A 26575-nucleotide genomic window follows, 5' to 3' on the forward strand; every position below is an offset into this window, starting at 1 on the left:
CACATTACCAAAAAATTTAGGGAAAAAAAGATAAAAGTTGAATTATATAAAAGTGATCATTTGAGAAGATCTTTTCCCCCAGTCCAGAGATTATAAACAAGATCTAGAGGCCGCTAGAGTCAGAATCTGGGTGCTGACTGGTGAGAAAGGGCTAACGACGAGTAGGCTGGTAAAACCAAGTAAAAAAAAGAGAAGAAATATTGTCTAGGAACCTTGATAGTATGACTTTTCCATGAGAGTTTCCGCAGTTCTGTAGAGCATAGATTTGAAACTTTACTATCTCATACCCTGAAGAGGCATTCAGAAGGGGACCAGATACTTTGAAACTGAATATGCTCAGTGAAATATGACCAATTTCTACTTTGGGGGAGCAGCCTATCTGTAACACCTAACAGGGCCACTCGACGAGGCGACAGTAGACAAGCAAACTCTCGTGGTCCTTTCTGGAATGAGTACTCCTGGGCCCAAGAGCCAGGGATCTAGTCTTTGTCCTGCAGCTACTTTCTGCTTCTCTTGTGGACCAACGGCTGCTTGGCCCTATTTGCGTATCTTGTAAGTACGCTTGCACCAGTTAGGAACTCGAGTGAACTAGGCTTCACGCTCTCCCTTCCAGGATTAGCTTATCAGCTGTGCTGACTGCCAGCTCAGAGCCTGGAGCCTGTTTCGGATTCTGTGTCTCCCTCGCTCTCTGCCCCTCCCCTGCTCACGCTGTCTCTCTCTCAGAAATAAATACATTTAAAAAAACTTTTTAAATAAAAATAAATAAAAGTACTTAAATAGTTGCAAACAGCAAAGCCCAGCCCACTTGATAAATAAGAATTACAAATGACAAATTGTTGGGTGTTGAATGTGAGGTTTTATTGTATAAAGAATGACGATGGGCACACCTGGGTGGCTCAGTCGGTTGAGCATCTGACTTTTGATTTCGGTTCAGGCCATGATGTCACGGTCGTGAGATCAAGCCCCGCAGGGGGCTCTGCGCTGGGTGTGGGGCCTGCTTAAGATTCTCTCCCTCCCTCTCCAAAGAGTGATGAGTAGAGCTCATGGGTTTAGAAAAAAAAAAAAAAAGGACAAATGGTTTCAAGTTTTGATACATCTTTTAGACCATTCTGATTTTAGAAATGTGAGGAGTTCTCCGAAAACCAAAGACAAAAATAAATCTTGTGATTTTAGAAAACAAGCCCTGCGGCCTACCACCGGAAGTGGAACATGCATCATTCGCTCTGTTCCGAGGTATCTCGGTACCTGGTGTCGTCTTCGCACACTTGCTACAAAACTGGTGTTTGCTGAGGATACTCAGGACATGTCCCCGAGGGACCCGGGGCTGCGACCAGGGCTGGGACTGCCTTCATGCTTCCTCGTCTGTGGTGACTCAGGAACGGAGAGGTGGTGAAGGAGGGAACAGTGTCTGGCGGCTGGGGGAAAGGAGTAGGAGCAGGCCAGGGGCTCTGGTTATCTGCCGTGTGCCTAAGTGCAAAGATTTAGAAGAGATTTAAGTATTAAAAAAAATTGTTTTTAATGTTTTATTTATTTCTGAGAGAGAGAGAGACAGCGTGAGCAGGGGAGGATCAGAGAGAGAAGTAAACACAGAATCTGAAGCAGACCCCAGGCTCTGAGCTAGCTGTCAGCACAGAGCCCGACGCGGGGCTCGAACCCATGAACCATGAGATCATGACCTGAGCCGAAGTCGGACGCTTAACCACCAACTGAGCCACCCTGGTGCCCCAAGGTTTAAGTATTTTTAAAAGGCTCTGTTTCTCTTGTTGTATTTTCAATAACTGAGAAGCATTTTTTTTTTTACTACTCATAACACTTTATTTTTACTTTGTACAAAATACAAAAATGCGAATCCAAAGAGTACAGACCAGTAGTGACAGGCACACGGCACGAGAGCAAACCTTGTCTAGCAAGACATTAGTTTTTTAAACTTTATTTTAGTGAATACATGCATTCTATAAAACAACAACAACAACAACAACAACAGAAACACACAAAGAGGCTAGAGATTCGCTATTTCTACCCCCAAAATAATGCTTACTATCAAGACTTTGGATGGGACCAAAACGAAAGAATTAAAAAGGCCGATAAGATATATTTCTTCATAAAAAAGTAAAAGCCACCATAAAATGTGCTGTGGGGTTTTTCTTCCCCCTCATCACACTGATTACATTTCTTCTGAGATGCCACGCGTGTAAACAAAACAAAACAAAACAAAACTCCTGAACCGGACAGTAAATGCTCGGGAGGGTTAGCCTAGGGACCTGTTCAGTAGTTTAAAGCGTTTTTTTTTAGACCTTTTGAAGCCTTTCAATCACGTGTCAGTACAGTGTTCCAGCCGTCCTGCCCATTTTTTCCTTTGACATACGTCCCAGGATAAAAATGCTTGCATCGTCGAGTCTCTGTTCCTAAGAACTAGTTTTGAAAAAGAAAGTAATGTACAAAAATATTTAACAGAACTATGAGAGATGGAGGGAAGCAGTCTTCTTCATCACAAAGTAGTCTTTGCTTCGGCACGGTTTCTTCGTATACTCTTCAGGGTTTGTTTATCTGCCCCATGAATAAGACAGCACCTAGAGAATTAAGAGGAAACAGAAGCATAACTCTCTAAAAACTGCTTCGTAACATAAGATAGAAGGCGTGTAAGATAAGGGATAGTCCTTAGGGCTGTCCAACAGAGCTTTCTTTAGTGATGGAAATGGTCTATAGCTTCATTGTCCAATATGGTAGCTGCTAGCCACACGTGGCTATTGAATCCTTGAAATATGGCTGGTCTGAGAAACTGAATTTTAAACTGTATTCCATTTTTTAAAAATGTTTATTCATTTTTGAGAGAGACAGGGCATGCACAGGGAGAGGCAGAGAGAGAGGAAGACACAGAATTTGGAAGCAGGCTCTGGGCTCTGAGCTGTCAGCACAGAGCCAGACACAGGGTTTGAACCCATGAACAGGAGATCGTGACCTGAGCTGAAGTCGGACACCCAATTGACTGAGCCACCCAGGTGCCCCTAAACCATATTTCATTTTAGTTAACTAGAAGTTAAAAAGCCACGTGTGGCTATAGGCTCCTGTATTGGAGTTTGGTTCAGGAGCACACTAATTATGACATTAAAGATGCAATGAGATGGAAGGATAAGGAACTATCTTGTGTTATTGATTAAAAAAAGAATAAACGCTGAAATGTACTCATTTCTACTCTGAATGAACATGAAGCCAACCTCTCCACAAAGATAATCTTCTGAGAGAGAAAGAGAGAGGGAGGGAGGGAGAAATCACAAGTGGGGGAGGGGCAGAGAGGGAGAGGGAGAATCCCAAGTAGGCTCCACACAGAGCCACACAGAGACCAACATGGGGCTTGAACTCAGGAACCGCAAGACCATGACCTGAGCTGAAATCGAGAGTCAGATACTCAACTGGCTGAGCCACCCAGGAGTCCCCTTAAATAATCTTCTTAACTGTACTAGGAAGTAAGCACTATTGTTACCCATAGTCTAAAGATAAAAGCTAAAGCACAGAGCCAACTCTGAACTTATGACTTATAAAGCCAAGATCTATTGAATTAGCAGTCCTCAGGCCGTAACAATAGAGAGGGCTGTGGTTTCTTATAAAATTTAACTACTGCATTTATAAAAATGTGGATTAGAAAACATCAATAGATATCAGAAATCCGCAGAAGGGCTGCAGAGCCCACGATGCTAAAAACAAACAAACCAACAAACCTAAAACCAGCCTTTACAAGATTCCATCGCATTCTGTAAACACAGCCTTGATGTTCTTAGCTCTTCAAGGTGGGCGGTTCTATTATTGAGTGTTTGCAGTTGTTGACAGGATACAAGGGAGAGGAATCAGAGCAGCAAGGCTGGATTTCACTATGATCCCGTGTACCTTTCTGAATTCTAACAGGCGGCGAGCAACAGAAGGGAAGAATCACTTACCTGTGGGATTATGTCGGATGAAAAATAGGAAAGGTCTGTCTACTATAAACCAGGGAGGTGACGACCTTGCAATTAGAATCGCAGCTACGGGAAGAGAGAGAAAATGTGTTACACACCCAATGTGAGTCCAGCAAGGCAGCTGGCTGGTGGGGACACAATTCCCATCCCTCGGCTGGTCAGGTTAGAATAGGTCCAATGGTCACCACTTATGGAACACCTACCGGGGCGCAGGCCCTTTGCACTTGGGCGTCCCATTGAACCTACCCAAGTACCATCTTCCTTAATAAATGTACTTACTCCGTAGGCTTTTTATGAGGATTAAGTGGCATAAAACCTATTAAAAGCTCCTAGAATAGTGTTTGCCACTTAACAAACACCTAATGCATATTCACTGCTATTATTAGGTGTTTTGTATTCATACCATCTGCCTTGCTGATGAAGGCCGCCGTCCTTTTAGCTCAGCCAAATCCCTTCCGTACATCAAGGCCCTGCTTAGTTTTCAACTGTTTTGTCTGTGAGTTTTCCTTCCGTGGGTCTCCATCGCGTGGTAACGGAGACCACTCACTCACCCGGGACCTGATACCTCGTCACTGTTCAGCCCATCTGGTGTCAATGCTGGACTCAAGACAGCAAACTTGGTTAGGCCCAGAGTCCCAGACACGTTTAGTCTGCAAGGCTTACCCATGGTGGCTTCACAGTTGTTTTGTTTGTTTGTTTGCTTGTTTTATGTTTATTTATTTTGAGAAAGAGAGAGCACAGCGTGGGCACAGGAGGGAGAAAATCCCAAGCAGACTCCGCACTGTCAGCACAGAGCCTGATGTGGGGCTTGATCTCATGAACTGTGAGATCATGACCTGAGCTGAAATTTAGAGTCAGATGCTTAACCGACTGAGCTGCCCATATGGCCCTGTGTCTCCGGGCCTCGCGGGAGGGCAGGTGCTGGCTCTCCTGCACTGCTCGTTCCGCAACGGCCCAGTTCTCTTCCTTAAACCCCACCAACAAAGCACTAATGGCTTGGGCTTCATGTCACAAAGGAAACATCTACAGGTACATTGGGGAAAATCACCCAAGCCAGCATGACTGAAAAGCAGTCAACGGTTAGCAGGTCTTCTGGACTGAACTGTACCTCCTCAAAATCCATATGTTGGAGCCCTAACTCCCAAGGTATTGAAGCCTGAACGATGTCATGAAGGTGGGGCCCAAATCCAACAGCACTGGTGTCCTTATAAGAAGACAGGGAGACAGGAGAGATGTGGTGCAAGACAAAAGGCCACATGAGGACACAGGGAGAAAGCAGCCCTTGACCTTGGGCTTCCAGCCTCCAGAACTGTCAGACATAAACTTCTGCTGCTTAAGCCCCCTAGTCTGTGGCCCTTTGCTATAGCCACCCTGCTAACTGACCGAGCGGGGCTGGCCTCCGGGACGCGTGACGGGGCAGTCACACTGGCAAGAACCCCACGCTTGGCTCAGGGCTCTGTTGCTGTCTTGAAATTCCTAATAAGTTTTCAGTAAGGGCTCCATAGTCACATTTTGCACAGGGCCGTGCAAATTAATGTAGCCAGTCCTGATAGTTACACTAATTGGCGAAATTGGCCAATAACTGGCAATGTTGTTCAGCGCTCACCTATAATCACCTACAAGAGACAAAAGGCATCTTAAAATTCTAAGTACTCTTATTCGAGGGCTTTGTTTTTAATGTTATTTCAAAGGGTTACAAATTAAACATTTATTCTAGAAAGGCAATAAAATGTCTATTCGGAGCATAAATAGTACATTTTAATGACCAAAAATATGTGACCCAGTTAGAGGCACAACTAGGATATTCACTTTACGAGTTCACAGAGTTTGGCCAGATCTATTTACCCCATCTCAGCTGGATAATTAGGGGGTACAAAAACCAACCTAAGATCGTTCTATTTCCTCCTTCATTATATAAACCATGAAGAGAGAGCAGATGTGGATGTTCTAATTCTCAAAGGAGGCTGCATAGCCCTCCTGGAAATTCAACGGCGGCTCGCTAATTCTTCACTTTGTCCCGCGTGGACCGGACTGCCTATTTCCTATCGGGAGTGGCTAGTATTTTATGTTTCAATATGACGACTGGGTTTTTTCTGCCAAGAAGAAGCCAGCATATGCTTTAACCTTCCCAAGAGCAGAGGTCAGCAAACCACTGTCCTCAGGCCAATTCTGAGGAGTCAGATCCTGCCTTTATAGACACGGCTTTACTGGGACGCAGCCGTGACCACGGACCTGAATCATCTGTGCTGCTTTCACACCGCAACGGCAGTACTGAGAAGCTGTGGCGGAGACAGTACCGCCCACAGGGCAGAAAATACATACTACCTGGCTCTTTACAGAGAAAACTTGCCAACTCTTGTCTCAGAGAAATTTCTCGCACCCAAGGGCTTTCCTTAACAAAACAGACTCTGAGCTCTGAGGGTGCAGGTCCTCAATTTGTCTAAATTCACCACTGTCACCTGGGGGGCAACCCACGGTGCCTGGCTGAAAACAGGCTTTGCTCCACATTTGCTACATCCAGGGGCGAACCGCAGCGGGCTCCCTCCCCTTCACCCCCGCCGGCCCTAGCTTCCGACCCAGTTCTTACTTGTTGCTGCTGATGCTTTCGTTCCATCTTCGCTGACTTCAATTTTTGCTTTTTGCAAGATTTGAGAAACGTGAAGGTTTTCTGACCCTGTTTCCAGAAAATGAAACAAAAACAGCATTTATTTGATATGCAGGCCATCCATTTGGCTGGGAAAGCGATTTCAAATCCATGGCAAATTCCAGTTCTTAGAAGGTGTCAGGAGAAGCGACCTCATCCGGTCTGGTGACTGGAGGCTGTGGGGTGACTATCGACCTGCAGTGAGTTTCAGTCTCTGCTGAGCGAACCGTGCTATCCCTTTGGAGGAGGGACTCGCCGACCCTGAAAGTGTTAGTGTTTCTGCCAATTCAACCCTGATCATAAAGGATTGTGTAAAAAACCTAAAAAGGAATCCAGTTTTCAAAAGAAACAGGGCAACACTATTATTTTTAAGTTACAGAATGTCAGATCCAGAGAAGATTTCAGAGGGCATTTACAGATGGGGAAACTGAGGACCTGGAGTGTTAAGAAATCTGTCCTCAAGTCATATCGCCAGTTAGTGACAGAGTAAGAGTTGGCTCTTCACAATAAAAGCCACTCATCTCGTGGCCACATCAGTGAGAAGGGTGTGGAGTGTAAGAATCGTTTGGAACCAGACTCAGAACCGAAACTATGTGTCTAGAACCTTCTAGTGAATTCACTTTCCTTCTCAACAGATCCTTACCGCTCCAGCGATACCTACTGGCCGCAGCATTTGAGGAGAACGCGAACAGAAGTTCATGCTAGCCTTGGTGGGACATAGGTCTGGATGCAAAGGGAAAACGTGCTTTCCGTGTCACCTGGTTTTCAATTGCATGGACGCTGGGCTCTACTACGACCAGAGGGGAACGAGAGGGATGTCTGCAGGGTGCACGTCACCTGCACATTAAACAGCACAGCTCAGGAGAATTTCAGGCACCTGTCCTTCTGAGTACCTGCGAACTCCCCATGGCCACTGCATGGTGTGCAGGGCACAGAAGAGAACGCTGAAGGGGAAAGCGCAGGTTGAAACGTTGCTAACTTCACGGGCTGAGGGATCCTGTTAAAACAATTCTGATTCAGGAGGTCTGGGTGAGACCCAAGATTGGGCCCTTCCAACAAGCTCCCAGGTGAGGCTCCTGCTGCTGGACTGGGGACGAGAGTCTGGTTACCGAGGATGAAAGAACATCAAAATATCGCTGCAGCTGCAAGTTCACCGGGGACACTGTGCGGAGCCCTAGGATGGGTGCACAGGTGCTCGCCTGCAGGCCATGAGGTTGGTAATGAGCTTGTCAAGGGGATAAACACGACAGGAGGACAAATAACATTTAAGCCGTGGCTTTTCTTTGGAAGGAGGCTGCTGTGCTCCGAATTAAAAAGACCAAGAACCGACTATTGAATCGAACTCGAGGAGAAGGTGCGTATATTGGCAAATTTGAAGTGACAGAACACCAGTTGTGTTCTGGATGCTCTGGGAAAGAAAAGCTCTACTCAGACCCCTTTGAATTTACATTGTTTCAGATTAATGGGCATTAAATGCCAAGATACATACCTGGATATAGTGCATGCCTGTTACTGTTTGATGGAAGCAAGTGTCTGAGAGTTCAAAACCCTAGATTTTTCAAACACTGGGGAATAGTGTGCATTTGAAAAAGAAAGACTAATACTTAACTAAGAGCAAAATTTTTAAGTGATAAAGACAATACATGAAGTTCTTCTTTAACTGTGTCGAATTACCTGGGCGCCCCTGAAATGTGCATATGAAATGTGGGGATGAATGATTTATGCTGATGTAAATAACGGAGGATGAACAGCATGATATGGTGATAAATCAGATTAAATCTTAGAGAGTTTTAGGGCAACACACTCCTAATTTTGACCTTTTGTAACAGTCAGAGACCCAGTCTGTAACAGTCTTCAAGTTTAAGAATAAGTTGTAAATTCAACATACTTGTTATTTTTGAAAAATTGGCTTTTGATGGATCAAACATCTCAGTGATGCCGAGAACTTTCAGTGGCTCCTTCAGATCTGTTTGTGCTACTGCTGTGAACCTAGCAGGAAAGGAGAGAATAGGGGGAAATCGTTACACCATAAATGATGTAAGATGATATTTTCCGTGCTGGTGGGGAAATATTGACAAAGTGTTTTCTCTTTACGTATGCTCTGAACACCAATCGAAACTTGTGTCAAACTGTCCCAAGATTTAAGTAGAGAACCGCTCCTCTCTCAAGCACTTCGCTAGCAAAGTGAGCAAGACACCATAACAGAACACCCTTGTGTGCAAGAGGCTCCCCCCATTCCAGCACCTGGGCAGATCTTCCCCTTGTACTGATGGGGGATTATCTGGAATATCCACTGGAGTATCTACACCTCTTCCCCATTGTCAACCTAAGAGCCATCATCGTGGCTGCTGTAAGAGCCACTATCCTTGTTGGGATTGGGGATGGTCAAAAGAGAGGAGGCACATTCCTCCTCATTCTTGTTGGGATTATGAAAACATTTTACTGTTAAAACTGGAACAAACATTAGGAAAAGCTGAGGATGTACTCTACTGGTGTATGGGTGTATGGGTTTCTTGGACACTTGCAATCTGTCTGGCCTTATAGCCAGACGTATGTAAATGTCAGTTATTAAACCTATGACATCAGAGGATGTTTTACCAGGTTTTATCCCATCTGGTGGAAGAGCAATAAGGGTAGGTGAGCAGATGGGCTCTAATGCTAATTTACCACTGTCACTGTGCTTTACCTATTACGCCATTCTGTAATGTATACCTACAACCTTCTTCATTTATATCAAGCACTGCCTACATGAAGGCTCATTTCACACACACACACACACACACACACACACAATCCTGGGAGGATCATTAATACTTATTATGAATGGGCCCCTCTGATTACTTAACTCAGTGACTCGAGAAGTAAAAGCTTTTAAAACTGGAAGGTAGCTTTACCTCCCCGAGACGTGGGTAGTTAAAAGCCTTGGATACTGGCTGCACAATCACAGACAGGGGACATTCACTGCCTCTTCTCACTGGTCTGGGTAAAGCATTCTCTGACCTGACAGAAATTCAGGATTCGGGCAGAATTTAGGACGACTTTTCCCTTGGTTTCAAGTCATAACAGTTCAAATTCCACCAATATTATACTTTTAGGGTGTCATTAAAAAAAAAAAAACCTACCATAGGTACCAATATAAGAATTCTGCCTGAATGGTTTCAAATTATTTCCTTAACACCTAGCTTTTGGACCTTGGTCTTCAGAAACTTCCAGCTAAAACTTAAGAAGGCTAAAATGAAACTCCTCATCAAAGCACTATTAGCAATGATACATGTGTTTTTCAGTCTTTTGGACAAAAATACGTTAAAAGCCCTCAAAATGGCATAAGGAGCTTAAGGTCAGAGGTCAGGCTGCCTCCTTTTCTTCCCCATTATCATTATCCTGCCATATGAGAGGCACAGAGATTGGGGGGGGGGGGGGGCGGGGGGAGGCTCCTACAATAGCAGAGCCTTGTATTCTCACCAGGCAATTTCTGCAAAACACATCAGGCTTTACGAGGTGCCATTTCTTAGCCTCGCATTCCCTAGCATCTGACACAATCGCTACCAGGGATTGAGCACTGCCATTACTTTCTTTTCGGGGAGTCGGACGACTTACTTGGGCAAGATGACCTGAACCCTCTTGGGCACCATGGTGCTCATCCAGCTGTCTATGGTCTTGGTGCTGATGTGAGGGATGATGGCCGTGAGGGGGGTGGAGCTCTCGGTGGGCAGCACAATCAGCATGCTGATGCTCTCCCCGTGGTAGGGCAGCTCAATGAAGTTGTACCACAAATCGTTGGGGGTGCTTGTAGACCCTAAAGGAATCAGAGGCAGGTTCAGTGCGCATCCCTGATGACTTCTACAAGGGGCATGAGTGTGTGCCGATCACGTGGGAAGCTTCGGAGGGAAGAAAGCAATTCAGTTTGGACACTTCTCTTTCTCCAAATATAGTTTCCTTAGAAAGATGAAGATAAGGACAATTCAAAAGACAAAGATAAGGACAATTCTTTCCTCTTTCCCCTGGTGAAGAAGTCTCTTTCTTCAGTGTAGAGGTGTCTTAACGGAATGCCTTGGGGCGTCACCAAAATAACATTAAATCTGTTGAGTAGAATTTAACTAGATCATGAGGCACTTAGAATACAGTGCTTTGCAAGAAGCTAACCCTTATCATGTGAATAAAGGAATGAATTTGAGCTGCCTGAGAATGGTTCTTTTGGCTGAGCCTCCGTGAGCATGTGAAGGGAAAGGAGAAAGGGATGAACGGCTCCATTGTGTAGGGCCCGCACCAAACACCCCAACACATTTCCAATCTACAGCGCGGCCCGAGGTACATGCAGTCCTATTTTACACCCGGGGGAGGCTGCAATTAGAGAAATTAAGCAATTTGCCAAGGGACACGTGGGCTAAGCAGTGGAGCCCAAGGACTCGGACTTAGTATGTCTAACACCAACAATGACCTTCGTACTTCACTAACCCGACTCCCTACTCACTCTTCACCCATTCTGGTGGCCGTCCTTATGGCTTTTAGATACCTTCTGGTATCTGTACTTGCACATAAAAACCTGAGACCGATTTAGACCAGTGCTTCTCAAAATGTTGGTTTAAAGAGCACACATCCTGCACGACATTCAGTAGACAAACGAGTCTACACCCCAGCAAGTATAGGGAGCACTGAACTGATTCTTCCTGCAGACTCATAATATATGCCAGCTCCATAGAGGCTCCAAGTCATTCTGAAGGAAATAAAGCTGTTTGGCTTTCCCCAGGTTTCCCGAGCTAATTTGATCCTAGAACCCTCTTATCCCATGTGAAATATTCAAAACATTCAGCAACTGAGCAGCACAACCCTGTGCGCCTGGCTGGAGCCGATGAAAGCACATTTATAGGGCACCTGGGTGGCTCATTTGGTTAAGCATCCGATTTCAGCTCAGGTCATGATCCCTTGGTTCATGTATCGGGCGGTCTCCGAGCTATCAGCTGAGAGCCTGCTTAGGATTCTCTCACTCTCTGCCCTTGTTCTGCTCACATGCTCTCTCTCAAAATAAAAAAGCTTAAAAAAACTTTTTAAAAAGAAAGCGCACTCACGATGGGTACCAGCTCGAAGTCTGGAGCAGGGGTATAAGGTCCGGAGAGGCCACGGACTTCCTGGGAAGGAGTCTTCCACGGAACATGACTTAGGGTCCCGGGAAACCTTTACATTAGGCATGTGATGACAGTTATAAAAGTTAACTAGGTGGGGGCACCTGAGTGGCTTAGTCGGTTAAGCTTCCGACTTCAGCTCAGGTCACGATCTCACAGTTTGTGAGATCCATCCCGGCGTCGGGCTCTGTGCTGACAGCTTGCTTCGGATTCTGTGTCTCCCTCTCTCTCTACCCCTCCCCCTCTCATGCTCTGTCTCTCAAAATAAATAAACATTAAAAAACTTTTTTAAAAAATTAGGTGACTGGGTGGCTTAGTCGGTTAAGCATCCGACTTTCGCTTGGGTCATGATCTTGCGGTTCGTGGGTTCGAGCCCCGTGTCGGGCTCTGTGCTGACTGCCAGCTCAGAGCCTGGAGCCTGTTTCATTCTGTGTCTCCCTCTCTCTCTAATCCTCCCCTGCTCACGCTGTCTCTCTCTCTCTCTCTTAGAAATAAATTAAAAAAAAAAAAATTAGGTGACCGGAAAGCCAGCATTTCTAGATTTCTGGCAGATCTCACAAAAGTTTTATTAGACACTTTGACCTCTTTAAGAGCGGTGACCTTGGTGCAGCACTTAACCCCAGAGAATGGAGATCTCAGGGATATTAAAAGTCTGTACCTCACAGGATCGCCGTGATGGCCAAATGAGAAAAAACATGTAAAGCGCTTGACAGGACCTGGCCTGTGGTGGGAGTCCAATGAACACTGGCCCTCTCTACCTGCTCCCCTTTCTCTAAATGACCTAGCAGGTCAATGTGTCTAAGAAAAAGACAGGAGGCGAGCTTCTCTCATGATTTTCACGTGTTTTCTCTTTGGGGACAGTCTGTGCCAGTCACTGCGTGTGACACAGGGAATTTTAATAAGCCGGTTCTCCATGGGTGGAGGTCGGGAGGGAGGGAGACAGCCAACCTGCTTGGTCTTTGTTACATAACGAACACTTTTAGCTATAAAATATGGTAAGGAATAGCAAAGCTATTAGAATATGTGACATGACAGGATGACATCTGAGTTTCTCCTTCAGGAAGGAAGCTGTGGGCAGCTCGTGCAGTGCTCAGTACATCCGGTCCCCACCCCGCTCCATTTGCCAGCGGGCGGGCAGCCTTGTGCGGCCTGGCCAGCTGGGACACAGGGAGACTGTCACTGAAGCCCGGGTCTGTCTCAGGGCTGCCTGAGTATCAGAGATGGGATTCTTTCACTTTCCTTTTACCTTGCGTAATAAGATGGTCTCGGCAGAAACTGGAAAATCAATGGGAGAGTCTGGAAAAACAGCACTGCCTAATGAGCCCTTTAATCTTCAAAGACAAGAGGAGGCCCCTACTCTGGCAAAGCTGTTTGAGAAACTCCACGATTTGGGAAGCGGTGAAGAAATGATTGCTCCAGGGCGTGAAATAAGGACCTGGGGGCGGCCGTTAACCACTGCTAGACATGGGTACTATTCTGATGAGAAGCAGTGGGGGTCATGAATAATGACACATGATGAGCTTGGGTGTTGTTGAGTCGGGAGACAGCTTCTACCTTCACCAGGGAACCCAGTCTCCACCGAACACATCATTAACTGATCAGTAACATGAATAACCACTAACCACTTCGCACCCAGTCACGCACAGCTGTCTGATGACTCGCTTCTCCCAGGCCCCACTTCTGCTTCTGAGCACAGGCTCTGATGGCCAATGTTGGCTCGGAGGCCCCTGCACATACCTCCTCTGTTCTGATCTTTGCTCAGTGGCCTGAGGAGCCAGGGGACAAAAATAATACACCTCTCCTTGCACCTGATCGGTAAAAGACTGCTTTCTCAGCATCGTCCCACAGACGACAAGGGCTGAGGTTAGACACACGAGATCTGGAGTTCTAGGACCTGGGTTCAAATCCTGCCTCTGAGAACATGAGCTCTGGGACTTGGGCAAGTTGCTTAACTCCAAGTCTTAGTGTCTTTACCTGTAACCTGGGATAACAGTGCCTGGCTCACAGAGTTGCTGGGACAATTAATGAGAAGATACAGGCAGCACAGAGCCTTGCACACTGTAAAAACTTGCATCTATCGATGGAAGCAGCTTTGTAAAATACATCTCTTCTTGAGTGTTCGGTCTCCGCTCACAGAGCCACAGCTCCAGGGCAGAGGGAATCAAGCAAGGAAGGGGTATTTGGGAGCCTTGTGTCAGGGCAGAGAGCCCATGATTGTCCCAGATACCTTTCCATTAAAATGTCCCGCCCAGATCTCCATTTTTTAACATTTGAGAAGTAGGCTGAGTGTTCTTTAATGGGGATGATACTGGAGTATATAAAAATGTGAACAGAGCAGGTTCATTCCTTCTAAAAAGGAGGAAATAGATTAGAAGGGAAGAGAAGTCTTTAATCTTGCATGAATAGGGATCAACAAATCCTTTAAGGAGAAGTAACACACAAAGAATCAAGTTTTAGAAACATGGAGAAGATTGAGAACTTCCTGTAAGTGGTACTTTGGGGATGATCTAGACTTTCTGGAAAGGTCCCTCAAGTACTCTGAATAGGGGTCAACAAATCCTTTAATGGGAAGTAACAGGCAAAGAACCAAGTATTAGAAACACGCACAAGATTTATAATTTCCTGTAAGTGGTACTTTGGGGATGATCTAGATTTTCTGGGAAGGTCCCTAAAGTACTCCGATCCCTTCTTTAAATCCTACAAAGGAGGAAGTAACTAGGCTCACTAAAATGTTAAGAATTCTTCTTGGCCTCTAATGTCTGAGAATATTTTAAATTCTGAATATCAGGAAAACTTTCTAAATGAAAATCCCTCCAGTTATTTTCTACTACAAGTAGCTCTATGGATTTCCTGAGTGATTGAAGAACTGTTTCAGATATACTTCAGTAGAAATTGAAACGTACATTTGAAAAAAAAAAACAAACAAACAGACCCACTGCATATAGTGGTCCATATCCTAGCTGAAATACAAAGGGGGGTTGGGGAGGGGCGCCTGGGTGGCTTAGTCGGTTAAGCATCCAACTTTCACTTAGGTCATGACCTCGCGGTTCGTGGGTTCGAGCCCCGCGTCGGGCTCTGTGCTGACTGCCAGCTCAGAGCCTGGAGCCTGTTTCAGTCTGTGACTCCCTCTCTCTCTGACCCTCCTGCTCACGCTGNAGCCCCGCGTCGGGCTCTGTGCTGACTGCCAGCTCAGAGCCTGGAGCCTGTTTCAGTCTGTGACTCCCTCTCTCTCTGACCCTCCTGCTCACGCTGTCTCTCTCTCTCTCCTAGAAATAAATAAAAATATTTAACAAAAAAAAAGGGGGGCTTGGGGAGAGTTGGTGGGGAGGAAGGTGTGGTTTATGAAACTAGGTGAATACAGGTGCCATTTGTTGAGCTAAGAAACATGGCAGGAGAACTAGATAGAAGAGGGCAAGAATAATACATTTCATTTATGGAACTAAAACTTAATAGACAACCAAGCAGAGAGGTAACTTGGATAGGCAGGTATGAGTGGGAAGCTGGAAGTATACTATATCCATATACAGTATATGAATATGCATAGTCCACTCATACATATGAGTGGAAACTGGAAATATACTGTATAATATATATTTATACACACACACACACACACACACATATTTGGAATTCTTTGTGGTCTTTTTTCAAATTCATAAAGTAAAAAAAATTTGTAAGAACTTTTGACTCAGCAATTCCTGTTCAAGGAAGTAATCTTTATAAATTCTGACTCAGTTTCTAAAGACTTCTGTGCAAGAATGCTCACTGAAGTGTTTATTATAGGAAAAAACTAAATGCCTAGCCACAGGATATTATAATGCTTTCATGCCATGGAATATTCTGCAGCTGATAAAAGGATCAAGTAAATCCACATGCATTCACATAGTTTCCATGATCTACCGTCTAATGTATGAAGCAGATTACAGAATAGAACCTACATTGTCATCCTCCACATGCAAAAAAAGCTTCATAGACGTATTTTGCATATCCACTGAAAAGGTCTCAAATACTATACCTACCACTTAATAGGGATTTTCATGCTGGAAAACAGGATTATAGGAGAACGTTTGCTTTCTGCCTCATTATGTTTTATTTGTAGATTTTGCAATGAGCATGAAATATACTTCTTTTAAAAAAAGATTTCAAGGTCTTTTTTTTTTTTCATTAGAAGAATTTCTCTCCTCAAAGTGCTTGTACTTTATGGGACATGGTCAGAAGGGTTTTCCCCTCCTACTTTCCACCCTCTCTCTTTAATGCTACTGAGTGAATCTTCTTGGAGATCATGATGGCATCTTGTCGGGGGAGGGGGGGTGAGGTCAGGAAGACAGAGGGGTGGAATGGCAATGTTTCCACAAAGTGACCGAGGCCGCGTGGCGAGGGCTGGCACACGTGGGACAGGTGGCTGCAGAGGTCGTGTGAGGGAGTGGACAGGGCGGCCTCTGAGCTCACCAGTGGCCTGTCTCAGGCACAACCACCCCTGGGTGGGCGCTGGCCGGTCGCGCCGGCCAGGCCGACGACAGGCGGAAAGTGGGTGACCAGCTAAGCGGTCTGCGGTTGTGAGAACACATAAACGCCTGCCGTGCTTCCTTCAGATGCCACAAGACAAATGGGCCTGTCTTACTGCAAAATGCCACCATGCTGGTCTGAGAGGGAAAGCAGGGAACACAGGAGCCCCTTGTGCTGGGTGACAGGGCCCAGGCAAGGAGCCAGGCTCCAACCCCAGGTCCCTGCGCAGAAGGCCCTCTTTGGCACAGCAGGGAGGGCAAGAAGGATGGCAGCCGCTTCCAGTGTTAGGTGTAAGGGAGCGAGAACCGTAGAGAGGAGGGGATTTCCACTTTCTGTGCTGAATTCAGTGCAGGTCAGGAAGGGACCGATAGGAAGGAGACAGGACACCAGGCTGGGTCACAGAAGCGCTTCTAAAGCACAGAGAGAGTGCAGAGAAACCACTGAGCATACGACCTCGCCCTACAATCGGCACCGTTACCAGCCATAGGCTGGGAGGGGCGAGGGAAGCACGAAGACCCAGCGAGAAGGCGCTCCTGAGCACACCTGCTGACAGGAGCCGAGAACTTTCTGGAAGGGATGCAGCAGCCCCGGTGACCGCAGGGAGGGCCAGGAAGTCAGTGCCCCTCGTCCTCTCACCCGTGAGCTCAGCCCACAGCCAACTCGATAGGAGGCAAGGGAGCCCACCGCTGCAGCCTCCTGGTGGGGCTCAGGACAGGGCGGAAGAGGGTGGAAAAGAGGGCGCTGAATCACGGGAGGTGGAGGGGAGACAGGCAGCTCCCTGGGGTTCAACAGCGGTCCAGTCTTCGACAGAAAGAGTACCTTTACGTGTTACTTTCTGTAACGCGCACACATGTGCTCTTAGACAAGTCAGTTGTTTTTTTTTAAAATATTTTTATTTATTTCTAGGAGAGAGAGAGAGAGACAGCATGAGCAGGGGACAGTCAGAGAGAGAGGGAGTCACAGACTGAAACAGGCTCCAGGCTCTGAGCTGGCAGTCAGCACAGGGCCCGACGCGGGGCTCGAACCCACAAACCGCGAGATCATGACCTAAGCGAAAGTCGGATGCTTAACCGACTAAGCCACCCAGGCGCCCCTAGACAAGTCAGTTCTTAATGGAAAAGCTATGCGGATGTGCGACTCCCTCTCTAGGAACCTGCTAGATACTCAGGAAAACACGTTACATTCCTGCAAACACAAACACAAACATAAACAATGTTTCATAGGAATGTCTATAGGATCCTCGCGTCCTAACCTTTAACTACTGACATTTCTTTTCCAGCAAGAGAAACATCCAGTAATTGAGGCCCCTCACTTGTGATTTTTTTTAATTTATTTTGAGACAGAGCAAGTGGGATACGGGCAGAGAGAGAGAGAGAGAGAGAGAATCCCAATCAGACCCCACACCTCAACGCAGAGCCCGATGAGGGACTCGATCTCACAAAATGTGAGATCAAAACCTAAGCAGGAACCAAAAGTTGGACGTTTAACTGACTGAACCACCCAGGCTCCCCATCATATTATTAGAACAGAGACTGTGTATAAAGATTGACCTAAAAGAAAGTGGCCTTGGTTCAGAGAGGAGTTGGTGGCTACGCTAGCGTTCCCATGACGTCTTCCTGGCAACAGCTGGCAGCAGGGAGGGCTGGGGTATGCGGATGAGAAGGAGGGAATGACTTTTGGACAAAAAGAGCCTTTTATTATTCTCAGTTGCTGAGCACGTTATCTTTCTGCAGGGCTTTCAAATACATATTATCTTTAAAAAAAACATTTGAGTAAATGACAAAATTTTACCTAGACGCTGGCTGAATAAAAAGAAGGAAAGTGACTTTATTTATCACATTCCTCACCTAAGTCATTCCTTCATTTAGAGAATTACGCAGCTGGCAAAATACTGAGCAGTGCTTGAAGCGAGCGTAAGCAAAGGCGCTACGTGGGGCACATACGTGCAGGTACAGATCGGAGACATAAAGGCCAAGTTATGGAGGAAAAAGATTAATTTAAATTGGATCATGAATGCTTCAATGAATCCAGGCTTAAAAAATAATCACCTGACTTCATTCATCAGTGTTGTGGTAATAACAGCAGGGATCGGTCATTGTTTTCTTGATTGTAAAATTGATACAGGCTTGGGTGCCTGGGTGGCTCAGTTGGTTGAGCATCTGACTTGGCTCAGGTCATGATCTCACTGCTTGGGCGTTCGAGTCCAGTGTCAGGCTCTGTGCTGACAGCTCGGAGCCTGGAGCCTGCATCTCTCTCTTTCTCCCCACCCCGGTCCCCCCACTCATGCTCTCTCTCTCTTAAAAATAAACATTAAAATTTTTAAAAAAGTGTTTTAATGTTTATTTATTTTTTGAGACAGAGAGAAACAGAGCATGAGTGTGGAAGGGGCAGAGAGAGAGGGAGACACAGAATCTGAAGCAGGCTCCAGGCTCTGAGCTGTCAGCACAGAGCCCGACGCGGGGCTCAAACCCACGAACCATGAGATCATGACTTGAACCGAAGTTGGATGCTTAACTGACTGAGCCACCCAGGCGTCCCTAAAAATTTTTTTTTAAATTGATACAGGCTTGTTTCAAAAATTTTCAAATTCAAATAAATAACAATAATCATTTGAAATGCTACCACTATTCACATTTTATTGAACATCCTCCAAGACCTGCCTCTACAGATGGATGAATATATAGAAAGTATTTTACAGAAATGTGATGAATCAGTGTCTGTTGTACTAGAACTTGTTTTCTGAAATCAACCATGTATTGTACCATCTTTCCACTTATGTAAACCTATTTATCACGTATGTTCCACTGTATGTACATATCTGGCTTTTATTTATTTGCTAAGGTGAGATTATCTTCAGAGTCCAAGTTCCTTGGTGAGGGATCAACGCAACATGGGCTCCTAGGAAGTGCCCCATCCCACCTCTTTCTGTCCACAGTGACCAGGGCACCCATGTCCCCCTCCCCCACCCCCCACCAGACCCCCCACTGGGCTTTGTCAATCTTTGTAATTGTTGCTAATCTGGTAAATGGAAAAGAAATCTAATTTTTACTTTTATTTTTAATTTGGTTAATGTAAGATAGTGATGACCTGATAATGTTTTCATAAGCTTAATACGTGTTCATATTTCACGGTTTATGAACTGTCCTCTAAATGTTCAGCCTAAAAAGCTTTATGTTATATATTAATACATAAAACCCTTGTAAACAATACAAAACAGTACCGTGAACTATTAAAAAGTCCTGCCTTCCTGTCTCTCTTGCTGTTTAAAAGAAATAAAAGTCAGATTCGCTCCTGGACCGCGTGAAAGCACGCTCAGGCCCTCGCCAAGCCTGCACTTACCGCAGCGGAACACGGAGAGCTGGGCCAGCATGGGCACTTGATAGGGCTTCCCGTCAGCTGCCACGAACGTACGCTTCTTTGTGTTCTCAGGTTGGAACCGTGATTTCCACAAACCCTTAAAATACACGGCATTGACCAGGACCAGTCTGGTGAGTGCACCATCGATGAGGTTTGGGGAGAGCAGATTGTCGATCATACCTGGGGAGTCGCAGAACAAGCAGGGGACAAATTCAGCGTTGGCAGTGGACTTGGGGGCAGAAGGCAGTGCAGGGTCATGGACAGTGAAAAATCGAAGGAATTTTTAAGACTCTAAAAAGGAACTATTTACAGCACTCTTTTGTACTTTCCCATGTTCTGCTCACTAAAAATCAAAGCTGAACAATTAAAGCTAAAATCAGAGAATCCATAAAGACTTTAAATATCCTTTGCTTGGAGGCTACCAGAGTTTTCATTAAGAAATTCTTTTATTTTTTTATTTTATTTTATTTTGTTTTTTTTTTTTAAATGTTTTATTTATTTCTAGGAGACAGAGAGAGACAGCGTGAGCAGGGGAGGGTCAGAGAGAGAGGGATTCACAGACTGAAACAGGCTCCAGGCTCTGAGCTGGCAGTCAGCACAGAGCCCCCAACGCGGGGCTCGAACCCACAAACCGCGAGTTCATGACCTAAGCGAAAGTCGGACGCTTAACCGACTAAGCCACCGAGGAGCCCCAATTAAGAAATTCTTTTATAACTAGTTCCCAATGAACCCCACGTTTTAGAAAATTTTACTCCCCTAAATGAGTAATTAATGACAAGTTTCTCTGTATTTGCTATTAATGGACCTGAATGACTGCTAAGGAGGGTTTCCGCTGGGCACAAGATATGCAGTTGTTTGAACCACTGGGTAGATTTAATGCCAATCAAAAACAGCTCTTCTGACCTGTGTAATCTTATTGAGAGTAAATGCGGAGTTTTTAGCTCAGGTTGTAATCTCATGATTCATGAGTTCAAGCCCCATGCTGGGCTCTGCCCCTCCCCTGCTCACATGCTCTCAAAAATGAGTAGATGTTAAAAAAAAAAAAAAAAGAAGAAGGTCTAGATCTAAAAATCAGTGTCCACATTTATGAGTTAGGGACTGAGCTAGGTGTAGTATTATAGAGATGAAAAGAAATAGCATCTGTTCTAGAAGGCCTCCCATGTTTGAAGGAAAATTCGCTCCACAAAATGTAGAAGACCATCCGCCTCGATTGTGTCAGGAGTGAAGGAACGGACAATCGTTCTGGCTTCAGAACATTCTTTGAGGCCACGAGGATCCTTCTTGCGTGCTTGCTATCTGTGCTTCAAGGTTTGGGTTTTCATTAATGGCCTCTATGCTCTATCTCTGAAGATTCAGCTGTGTGTTTACGAGGGGCCACCAATATCTGAAGCGATTAAAAATTAGTTTACTAACTCACTGTAGCTTTTGGCCCTGGCGTATTTAAAAAATGTGTAATGCCATGATATAAATGCCTGTTATAATTCTTTAAATGCTGAGAGTAAAATCAATAGTTTTTGAAGAAGCAAGAATGTCTAATTCAGTAGAGAGAGCTTTAAGTCCATTTGTTTACTTTATTTATTTATTGAGAGTGAGAGAAGACAGAGGGAGAGAGAGCGTGGGAGCGAGTGAGCAGGGGAGAGGCAGAGAGTGATGGAGACAGAGGATCTGAAGTGGGCTCTGTGCAGGGGCTCAAACTCAGGAGCCATGAGATCACAACCTGAGCCAAACTTGGATGCTTAACGACTGAGCCACCAGGCGCCCCGAGAGCTTCAAGACCTTTTAAATGATGTTCAAGAAGATCTGGAGGCTCAATAAATATTTGGATAAGTCGTGGTAAAGGCGCACACCCCGAGGTTTCCCAGACCCCAGAGTTGTGTGACTCGTTTCTTACACAAGGGGGCACCGACGCTAAGTCAGGGCCTAAAGGAAAATACACAGGCCACAAACGGCCACCATTCTATGCAAGGGTGGCCTGGTCCTGCGGGTCGGACGTTAGATCTCTGTGCTCCAGCCACACCAAGCACCTGCCAGCGAAGGTTGCGTCTTGCCTCTGCTGGGAACATCACCCAGCCCAACCCCATGTGCCTTTAAGACACAGCTCCCTCTCTACCTCTATAACTGTCCTCTGACCCTCCTCCCCAACTCCCATGAGTTTCCATAAAGCTCAACACTCGGAGCCCCCATCCTGAGGTATTCCGTCCCGGCCACATAATGTGTCTCTCTCCCCAAGCTCTCACCATAAACTGCACCAGGGCCAGGACCCCGTTGTTCACTTTTTAATGGTAAAGCCGACCTCAGGCACCTGGGTGGCTCACTAGTTGGTGTCAGACTTCGGTTCAGGTCATGATCTCATGGTTTATGGGTTCCGACCCCACGTCGGGCTCCGTGCTGACAGTACAGGGCCTGCTTAGGATTCTCTCTCTGTCTCTCCCTCTCTGCCTCTCTGCCTCTTCCCCACTCACACGTGTTCTCTCTCTCTCTCAAAATAATAAATAAATCTTATTTTAAAAAATCAAGCCTAGCTCTATGTTCAAGTTAGTGCTCAATAATGTCTAAAGAAATCTCGTTATGGTAAATAAAGCCTCGATTTTCACCTGTAGGACTAAGATACCATACAGGGTCATGAAGAAATAGCAAGAAATGATAAAAAGGTAAGGAATGCATGGTTAGCAGGAGGCACATGAGGGACCCGCCATCTCTAACTGCATACAGTAAACATGCATCATCCAGCCACCTGGCCACCCAGCCACGCACCTCCTCAGCCACACAGCCACCCACCTACCTACCTATCCATTGATGTGCCGACCCCCCATCCCCTCCTGGATGCCTACTTGCCAAGTGCTTTCCTAGGTAAGAAAACAAGCAAAAATGAACACCGCCTTCAAAAAGCTGTGGGGGAGAGAGAGTTGGAGGCTGGCATAAAGGGCTCACAAAGTGTATCCAATAGGAAGAAATACTTCAAGGTCAAAGTGAGGCCAAATGAGAGAGTGTTCGGATCTAGTCAGCAAGGTTAGGGACGGGTTCCTTGAAGAAGGCTTACCAAGTCATGGCCATAGAAATAGCTGACATTTGTCAAACACTTGTTAAGTGCGAGGCACCTTGCTAAATGCTTTGTGTGTATTACTCACCTGCCCACGAAAACCTCAATGTTGATGTAACTACTTTTGTAGGTATCACTGTCGTATCTCCATTTGACAGATGTAGGACTCTGAGGCACAGGGAGGTAAAGTAACGTGCCCAAGGTTGCACAGCTAGTAAGTGGCAGCACTGACATTCAAACTTGGTCCCTTGCTTTTTAACTATTACGCCGTGCACGGGACAGCGTGGAAATGGATAGGCTAACGAGGGGCAAGTGGGGAGAATAGTATCCTAGGTGGCCGGACGCACTGGTGGGGGCTAGACAGGAGGGAACACACAGCCAAGTTGCAGGGGGTGGGCAGGGAGGAAGTGTGCACGGCCGGAGCACAGAGCATGTGGAGGAGAAGCTGAGGCTGGAGAGGTGGGCAGGGCGGCCCTGGCGGGCCAGCACCACATCACACCCCATGTCTGGCTCTCCTACCCTGCAGGGGGTGGGATCAGTCACCTCTGTGGGCCGGACTGGGCAGTCTTCTGCACAGAGACTGTTCAGTCTCCAGGGTCCTGGGCTCTCCCAGGCGGGTGAGTGCCTCTCCGTGAGGCAGGTCACCCCAGGGGCCATCTGGAAATTTGTAGGAGAGTTTTCAGTTGATTGGCAGGTGGCCCGACAGGCTCAAAACCATCCTACACACTGCAGACGTGTCTGCTTCCTGTATAGCTTTCAGACACCCCACTGGATATTCACACTGGCAAGAAGCTGGCTTATCATCACCTGGGCCCAGAACCTCTCTCGTCTTCCCTTGTAAACACAAAGCTACCTGTTTTGCGGCACATACGTAAGGTACACCGAATTTTCCGGGTATGGGACTGCCGTGCAAATCGAGTGGGAGCTGCTCTTATCGTGTTCTGAAATTGACCAAGAGCACTGCACCGCTTTAGGAAAAAACTCACTTCAGAGAAACAGGAAGGCGGCTCGTGGTTTTCATATCACCAGGACGACACACCCGTCTCTGCCTGTTTTCGTACCCATCCGTTCACAACTATTCTCAGAATAGGACTGCTTGGCTGATAGTTCCCCGGGTGTACTCGTACCCGAGGGTTTCCCTGCTGAGCCACATACATCAATTAGTTCTGTTCCTCCCTGTATTACAGCTCAGCATTATGTTACTTTTTAGAAGTGTCGGGTACTTGTGCATAGGTTACACAAGCTACGAATTTCGCTGCAGGACAGTGAGGTGAATAGTCAAAATCTTTGTTTTCCAAGAGGTCTGCCAATTTGAAAAAGCATTACTGGGGCTCACCACGCTCCCCGCCCCAGAGGCAGCAAGCAACTGAGTCAACGTGTGTCCAAGTCACTTGAACACGGTCGAGCACATGGCATGCCAATGCGACTTCCTATTACCAGTCTGTTGGTAAAGAAGAAGGCTGGCAGGGGGCACGCGCAGGCCACGGTCATCCAGCCGTCTAGCTCTGAGCACCAGCAACCTCCTGCTGCTGTTCTTAGGCCTCTGGGCCCAGAAAGACCCACTAACCCCTTACGTTTCTGGGTCTCCTGATCGTTTTTGCGGTTTTAGGAAGGCACCCGGGTTGCACTGTCTGGGAGCCTACTGAGGAGTGCTGTGGACTTACCACAACCACGCCTGGCTTCTCCACCCTCGGGGGCACGCCTGGCCTATCTCTTCACGAGTCTGTCCTAAGCTCTCGGGCATTCACATACACACGTCTGGTGGTTTTCATGCAGAATGCTAGGCCCCTCCCTCAGAGATGCTGATATGGGAGGCTGGGGTCCAGTGTGCATTCTAAACAAATGCCCTGGGTAATTCTGACACGGGCACCCGAGGAACCACACTTTGAGAAGCAGGACCCAAGAAGCCAGAGTTTCCTCACGTTCTGACGCTGGGCCACAACGGAGTCCATTGGGTCTACTGAGACTTCTCTGCTTCTACTCTTGTGACTCGAACTCTCCCTCCTATGAAAATCAGGCTCCCCAATCTGTGCTTGCCGCCTGAATTTCCTGTTGTTCTGGCCCCATCGCTACTCCAGAACATTCCCACCTAGACCTCCAGTTTACAAATTAACAGGTTTAAAACACCCACGTTAGACATTTCCTCAGCTTAATGAGAGGAGAAACACATGCAAACAGGCAATCATTATACAGCGTGGAAAGTGCTATAATGAAGGGGCTTGGAAAACGCAGAATCGTACGCCAGGCGTCAGCAAAAGGGGGCACCTACCTCCTGGAGGTGATGGCAACCAGAGGCAAGGGAAGCAAGGACAGAGATCCATCTCGAATCTCGCAGGTGGACAGGGGCATTCCGGGCAAAGGGAACAACAGATACGAAAGGGGGAAGGACTGAGCGAGTGAAGCTTTAGAACTGGCCTCGGGTTGCAGGCGAGGCCGCGGGAGGGGAGATGCAAGGAGGACAGGGGAGAGTCAGCGGGGCCGGCGTCTGCTCTGCTGCCCGTGCCACAGGGAGCAAGACCCCAGAGGGCACCCGGAGTCGTGGCAGCAAAAAAGGGGAAGGAAGATAGACTGAGTCGGGGAGCCACCCAAGAGAGAAAAGACAGACACCAGCCAGTTGGGTCCAGGCGTTTCTCAACGGGAGGATCACGGGACCTGCGGACGCCTGTTAGAACCTGAGAGTCCAACGCACGCTTTCATTCAGACTACAGGACGGCACACAGGAGTCCCAGGGAACTGAGGCCACTCACCCCTGGTCTCGTTTCTAACCCACACGTTGATGGAGTCACAGGCAGAGGTTGGATCCTCAAAGTCCACGTTCTGGACTTCACACTGAAACACGTCTTTGTTCCTCGTAACGAAAGGCACTTCCATTTTGGAGCCATTCTTCACGAACACTGCGTTGGCCACCGTCACAATGTCTTTATTCTTCTTGGAGACGATGGCCTTGTTGATCTTCTTTAACACCTTACCGACTCCTGGAGGGGAAACGAGAAGATGCAGCTGTATTTCCACAAGAATTCAGAAAAGCTATTTTTTTTTTTAAAAACCTCTTTCTTTGCATGGCAACCAAGCACAGGATAAACAAGATAAGCCTTAGCAGCGAGAGACGAAGTCTTTTGCTTTCTCAGTGGCCTTGTGTTAACAAGGGGAAGGAGGGTAAAGTTATCAATGGTTCATAAAAATCAATGGTGTTTTTACCATCAAAACACCATACTGTGGCATCTCAACACCTTCCCCACATGAACCTGGTCCTCTGGGGAGACTTTCCTGGTGCCGGGCCGACAGGAAGGCTGGCAAGGTCTTCCTTATGTCGCCAGGGGGAAATAAAGCCAAGGAATGTTACTCATTCTTCTCTTTTTCTTTCGTAATGGTCTTTAGTACTATTTCCTTTCCTGCCAAAGATTTAACAATGCGATTTCGTTTTTCTATTTTGGAAAAAAAAAAATGAATAAAATAAGCATTAGAAAGACTATAAAAAATTGTCCTGTGCCACCATCCAAGAAGAGTGTGATTTTTTACTTGATACCAAGCTCAAAAAGCAAGGGGATTAATTTTATGGCAATGTAGGCTTTATTTTACACAAGCCATTCATACATGCTCCATTTGGTTTCAGGACATGGAAAAGAGGCAGATAAATTATAAGGATGTGTGATGTGTGAGCTCTGGAGTGAGCTTGAATTACAAGTTCTTGGGTTCCTCACTTGAGGTCCTATCAAAATGACACGGTCCTAAAACAGCCCACGGAGTCACAGTGATGGGCCCCTGGAGAGCAGATGTGTCACACGCCCAGAGGGTCAACTTTTCCAGATCCCTTAAATGAAGGTAGGGGGAGCATGCCATGGGGTGCAAGGAGGCAACCTGCTGGCCCTTTGTTTGGCCTTTCACGACCCCACCCCTGTGCGCTGTTCTGCAGGGCGACCTTTCTGGCCACACTGCCTCCTGCACACGCCCTGATCTC

The 26575-nt window shown here is 46.6% G+C and overlaps 1 protein-coding gene across 1 annotated transcript in view; it reads right to left on the bottom strand.

Moving 5' to 3' along the window:
- Window positions 1-1788: 1788 nt before the first annotated feature.
- Window positions 1789-26575, bottom strand: part of SERPINE2 (serpin family E member 2) — a 64370-nt gene continuing 39583 nt past the window's right edge. Inside the window, exons 3-9 of the mRNA XM_039236833.1 lie at window positions 25365-25592; window positions 19560-19757; window positions 10192-10390; window positions 8483-8583; window positions 6538-6624; window positions 3933-4016; window positions 1789-2570 (exon numbers count right to left, since the gene is read on the bottom strand). Of these exons, the coding sequence (XP_039092764.1) occupies window positions 2533-2570; window positions 3933-4016; window positions 6538-6624; window positions 8483-8583; window positions 10192-10390; window positions 19560-19757; window positions 25365-25592 (935 nt within the window). The 3' untranslated portion in view covers window positions 1789-2532. The remainder of the gene's footprint in view (window positions 2571-3932; window positions 4017-6537; window positions 6625-8482; window positions 8584-10191; window positions 10391-19559; window positions 19758-25364; window positions 25593-26575) is intronic.

The sequence above is a fragment of the Hyaena hyaena genome, unplaced genomic scaffold, assembly GCF_003009895.1.
Source record: "Hyaena hyaena isolate Hyena2069 unplaced genomic scaffold, ASM300989v1 scaffold_117, whole genome shotgun sequence".
Lineage (NCBI taxonomy): Eukaryota > Metazoa > Chordata > Mammalia > Carnivora > Hyaenidae > Hyaena > Hyaena hyaena.